The 6,000-nt window shown below is 36.9% G+C and overlaps 1 protein-coding gene and 1 long non-coding RNA gene across 2 annotated transcripts; both read left to right on the plus strand.

Annotated features, from left to right (window-relative positions):
* Positions 1-689: 689 nt before the first annotated feature.
* On the plus strand, positions 690-1,569 carry LOC147525487 (uncharacterized). Its single transcript, XR_015198209.1, has 3 exons — positions 690-878; positions 1,003-1,335; positions 1,425-1,569. It is a non-coding gene; the product is annotated as an uncharacterized LOC147525487 (long non-coding RNA).
* A 3,481-nt stretch (positions 1,570-5,050) lies between these two features.
* On the plus strand, positions 5,051-5,614 carry LOC147525488 (uncharacterized). The gene has a single exon (XM_086579525.1). It carries the CDS (start codon positions 5,051-5,053, stop codon positions 5,612-5,614), a length of 564 nt encoding a protein of 187 aa, XP_086435651.1.
* Positions 5,615-6,000: the final 386 nt, after the last annotated feature.

Genomic DNA, 6,000 nt, shown 5'->3' on the forward strand with positions numbered 1-6,000 from the left:
TTCCTAGATTCAAGCTACTCACTTCCTCTGAATCTCTTCAACTAGTTGTGGGACATCTTAATCCTTTAAGGCTATTTACAAATGTCCTCCCATCACGTGCTCAGACTGATTCTACAATGGCTCATCAAAATGCAAGGTATTTAAATAGGCAATTATTTGTTATCTGTATGATCTTGACTTTTACAATAAACTCTTACATGTATTCTTTTTACAGATGTCCCCTCGAGTCTTCAACCTCATCATTACTTTATACGATACCACAGCCAACAACATCAAATGGTGCTTCAACATCGCATCACCAAAATGCAAGGTATATGTAACGCCCGTATTTAAAATACGTATTTAGTTATTAATTTATTAATTAAATTATTTATTTAAAAATTGGCTGGATTGGATTTGGGATACGCGGGCCTAATTTTTGGGCCCGAGTCTGTTTTGGGCTTGGGTTTCAGACCCAAGTATATAATCACATTGTTATAGAAAATAGGGTTTTAGATAATAAAATAATAAAATAATAAAAATGGAGGCGGCTTGTTTGCTCGAGCGTTGGAGCGCGATGACTCGGATTAGGAGGAATTCGTCGAGCTGTTAATTACGGTGAGTAGTTAGTTTTCATTTTTCTCATTTATACACACAAGTAGCTTTATTGTAGAAACATGTTTTCATTCATTTAGCATTTATATCCGCGAAATGCAACAGGCTTCTGACAAATCCATAATCATTAGTGAGATATTGGATTCTAGGACTAGGAATCTGGTATCAGTATCCATAATCAGTGATTATGTGCTATCAAATGAGCTCGGGTGAGTATGGCATTAGCAATGGTGGCTGAAGACAAGCAAATCAATCGGGTTCTTGAGGAACTTTTTGCCGAAGAGGTATGTCGGATGCTCTTTTCTGAAGGTCTATACAACTGAAGAGTTCATTCAAGTAGACAAACATGTCTGGTCCTTGTGGCCATTCTTGAATGAATCTAAGCATTATTGTTAATTTCTTTTACAGGGGAACGAGATGTGTATTAGACCAGCAGAGTTCTATTTATATGATCAAGAAGAGTTGTGCTTTTACGAGATCATGATCAGAGGTTGACAGAGACAGGAGATTGTGATTATGATTGTGATTAGTAATTAGTAATTCCAAGTGACATCCCTCTTTAATCATGACTAGGAATTCACTCCAAGTGACACCTGTGTTTTAAAGTTCCAAATTTGTTAAAATTATTTAATTGCCCTTTTGTTTCATCTTTTATTACAGTTTTTGACATTTTTTATTATTCAGTTGAGCAATGAGGTTGAGATTGAAAAGGGGAATGGGAATCGAGTGTTTCGTGTTCCGGTTAGTTTTTTTTTTCCCTACTATTGAGTTGATTTGTGAATATTTGTTTTATTTTATTATATTTAATTGTTTATATGTTGGAAAAATAGATCCATGGAGGGAGTGCATCAAGAAAGGATCTATGGAAGTCGACGTTATCGAAATTGTATCATGGATGTAGTAATGCCAGCAATAAGTTTGCTAGTGAGTATCATCAAATTTTTAATTTTGTGCATGGACTAATTAGTATATTTTCTATATGAGAAGGTTGAAGTTAAAATGGTAGGGTTTTGAATTAGTTATGTAGTGCTTTTGAAATTGGATTTCATTGTCTTGGTGAAATTTGTTACTAATTCCAACCGTTACTTGATGATTGCAACTAGTGGAGGTTTGAATTAGCAAAGAACAGGGGTAATTTTCTTTAATTTTATATCCAAATCTTCACTTTATTCGTATGATGATGATGCTATTCTTAATGCTAACTAGTTAGGAAGCTTTAGAATCTCTTACATAGCAAATGTAGGTATGCACTTGAGCCTGATACTATTTGATTGATACCTTGTATTGGCATGACAACATACCTTGTATAGGGTTGGGGGGCAGGGTTGATCATTGTCAAGATTTTTTTCTACAACTAAAGTGATATAAGTACTAACTATTCCTCGGATTGCAATCCCTTAAATATTAACATTTGAACGACATTTTACTTGGAGTCTGTTAGTATCGAGTAATGAAGACATGTTTTTTTTTTTCAAGATCGCTAAAAGGGTGGAGTCGGGTATCTTTGTCTTTGGTGGAGATTGTTGTGATGAAGACATGTTTTTTTTGTGGTGAATTAGGACCTTAATAGACGATAAAAAGTTTGATTTGATTTAGTATGTTTAAATTTGTTGGAGCAAGATTTATATGACAATCAGTTGTACTGAAGATTCTCAATAATTTTAGTTTATCATGATTACTGTTCTCATCTTTATTTGCTATTACTTGAGTGGTATAGGTGTAGTAGATTCGTCTTAAGCTGTGGCTAGCTCCATGAACCGATAGTCCCTCAAATTTTTACCTCTTTGGCTCCAAAGAGATATTTATAATTGTCTTTGACACAATGTTAGCGTTCTCTCACCTTGGTTGGGGCAGGTTTAGCTGGTTGCTACAAAATATGAGATTTTTTTTTTATTATTTGCAACCCATCAGCAACGGTTCATAACCGTTACAAATTTAAAAACATTGCTAAAATTTTGTACCAAACAGGCATAAACAAGCGTTGCAAATATTTGCAACGCTTAAAAACCGTTGGAAATTTATGTTTGCAACGGTTAATAAGCGTTGGAAATTTCAGTTTGTAACGGCTAATAACCGTTGGAAATTTCAGTTTGCAACGGTTAATAGCCGTTGGAAATTTCTGTTTGCAACGCTTATTAACCGTTGCATAAATTTCCAACACTTTACCCACGCCATATTTGCAACGCTTAAAAAGCGTTGCGAAAATTATTAGCAACGCTTTTTTGCCATTGCAAATAGCCTGTTATGGTGTAGTGATAGATGATTGTATATGCTTGGCTGGTTATAGTTTAGTTAGAACCTAAGGCGCCTCGTGGAGAAACTAAATGTCTTTTTATTATGCGTATAGTTTGTTGTGTGGTTAGTAGGAAGTTAAGGCGCCTTAGTGGAAGAACTACCTGCCTTAGTTATTGAACTTAAGGATGTTGTATTAGTCGTGGAAAGTTAAGGCGCCTCGGTGGAGGAACTAACTGCCTTAAGGATTATGTATGTATATGTATAATTATATGTTGTATTTTAGAGTTACTCACACCAGCATTTTTATAATGCTGACCCGATTTGCATGTTTGCTTATCGGGTGTGTTCATTAAATGAACATAGTTGATAAGTATTGACAGGTTTAGTGGTGAAGAAGATTGGTTGCTGCTTGTGGTTTGCGTTAGCGTTGCATTTCAAGATAGACTTTGTTTTCCTTTGAGGTGATATAGATTTTCAGTTGAGATAAATTTATTTGCATTTTTCATTTGTTAATTTTTGTAATGAAGAGGACTTTTGTTTAAGTTAAAAATTTTATTGGTTTTTAATTATTCGCATATTTAAACTGTTTATGGGTTTTTTGGAAGGGGAGAGTGCGTCACACCTCGGAGATCGAAGAGTCGGGAACAAATAATATTTTTCCGAATTTTGTCGAAATTCGGGGTGTGACAGTATATGCCTGTTCTTATCGAAACATTGATCATTATTTGCACCTTCGTCTAATTTGCTGACACGTTAATATAGATTATGTAAACCACAACTACTATACTTGCACCTTCGTCTACTTTGCTGACATGTTCGTTATTATGTAGATAACAACAATATGATGGAAATGATGACATGATAGATGATGAAGATGATGTACTTCCTTCTAATGTTCTTAACCATCCAATTGAACAAGGACGTCACTCCTTAGGGAAAATGAATGTTCAGTGTCCTTTCTGCCATGTACTTCATTGGAAAAACGAACGGTTGAGTAGATCATCGCTAGCAAATCCTTGGTTTGGGACTTGCTGTTTGCAAGGGAAAATAAAAATGCCTCCATTGCAGACGTTGCATGCTGCCCTTAAAGCTTTGTACAAGGGAGATGATCGCAAGTCAAAGTCTTTTCAAAAGTACAAAAGACAATACAATCAGGCGTTTGCATTTACAAGTCTAGGTGCTGATGAACGTGTCTTTGTTGGTCGAGGTCCATGACCTTTCACTATACATGGAGAACTACGACACCGAACATGAGCTCTTATTCCCTATCTAGGCAGACAGGCAACATACTCTCAACTCTATATTTATTATCCAAGTGCAGCATTGGATATTCGACAGCTTCGAAATCCTAATCTAGATGTAGATGTTCTTAGGATCTTGCGTGAAACTATGCTCTAATATAACCGTTTCTTTGACACTTTCCTCCATGCATACGAGGTTCTTAGATCGGCTTCTGTTGGAAATGATGAAAATCTCAACATCCATGCTTATTTACATTACAGTGCGGCTACTGACAAACGCCGCTACAACTTGCCATCAATTGATGAAATTGCTGTTATTTTACCCCGGAGATGGCAGTGAGTGGGACAGTATGCGAGACATTGTGATTTATCTTAAAGGGGGAAATGAATTTGTTCATATCAGTGAATGTCATCTAGCTTACTTACCTTTGCACTATGTGTTAATGTTTCCTCGTGGAGAGCTTGGGCGGTCACCAGATCTAAGGCGTTCGGACCCTTCAACTTCAAGCACCACTGCTGACCGCCTCACATAGATGGACTTCTATTCTTACCTGTTGTTTCAGCGCCCCAACGAATATTTTTCTATTCTGCGAGGGAAAAAACTGTTTTAGGAATTCTTAGTTTATGCATGGGCTGCCACTGAACATAACAGATTACGGTACTACAGATTTAATCAAGATGTACTTCATGCTAAATTATATCAAAATCTCACTGATGTCCCAGCAGAAACCTTAAATCCAGATCAAGTTGGAAGGCGCGTAGTTCTACCAGCATCATACGTCGGCAGTCTAAGGTATATGTTTGAGATATTCCAGGACTCAATGATTATAACTTGGTTCAACAACCATCCAGATATATTCCTCACCATGACTACGAACCCGCATTGGGAGGAAGTTATTAATGCCTTGTAGAAGAACAAAACTGCTACTGATCGACCGGAAGTGGTATCCCGTGTGTTTGAACTAAAGCGAAAAGCCTTAATGAGAGAGATCAGAGACAAGGGTATGCTTGGTATTGCTGTTGCACATGTTTACACAATTGAATTTCATAAACGTGGTCTACCACATATGCACGCCCTTATATATCTTCGACATCAAGACAAAAATCGTGTGCCTGCTCAGGTTGACCGCATTGTTTGTGCTAAATTTCCTGATCCAGATACTGAACCTGAATTGTTCTACACTGTTATCAAATGTATGGTTCATGGGCCATGTGGCTTAAAAAATCCAAGTTGTCCATGTATGGTAAATAGGCGTTGCAAAAGTCAGTATCCCCGTGCTTTCAAAAATATTATGACCATGGATAAGATTGGATATCATATCTACCGTTGTCGTGACACTGGCAAGAAATATAATGTTAGAGGGCATGAAGTTGATAATAGGGATGTTGTTCCATATAATCCTTATCTTTCTAAGATGTTCGATTGTCATATTAATGTCGAAGTTTGTGCCGGGATACGTTGTATCAAATATATTCACAAGTATATATTCAAAGGACATGACAGGACAACAGTGGTGTTCAATGACTTGGATGAGATGCAATAATATTTAGATGCACGATATATCGGACCACCTGAAGCGGTTTGGAGTTTGTTCGGGTTTTCTCTTCACTTAGAGAAGCTGTCTGTTGTGAGATTAGCACTTCATCTCCCTGGAATGCACTGAGTAGTTTACAATCCTAATGAATCAACGAATGTTATTCTCTTAAGGGCTCAGCAACAAAAGTCAACTCTAACTGCATTTTTCGAGCGGTGTGCTTCAGATCCTGATACACGAGGGCTTAGATATCAAGAATTTCCAGACATTATGTTTGGAGCAAAATGTGGCATAGATGGACAAAAAGGACTCAAGCACCTGCTATTGACAAAATGTACTTTGCAAGTCCTAACTCTGGTGAGCGGTTTTATTTGTGGTTACTTCTAACCATTGTA

Source organism: Coptis chinensis, chromosome 1 (assembly GCF_015680905.1).
Source record: "Coptis chinensis isolate HL-2020 chromosome 1, ASM1568090v1, whole genome shotgun sequence".
Classification (NCBI taxonomy): Eukaryota; Viridiplantae; Streptophyta; class Magnoliopsida; order Ranunculales; family Ranunculaceae; genus Coptis; species Coptis chinensis.

Excerpts from the sequence above, each read along its gene's own strand:
- LOC147525488 (XM_086579525.1), top strand. The coding sequence starts at position 5,051 with ATGAGAGAGATCAGAGACAAGGGTATGCTTGGTATTGCTGTTGCACAT.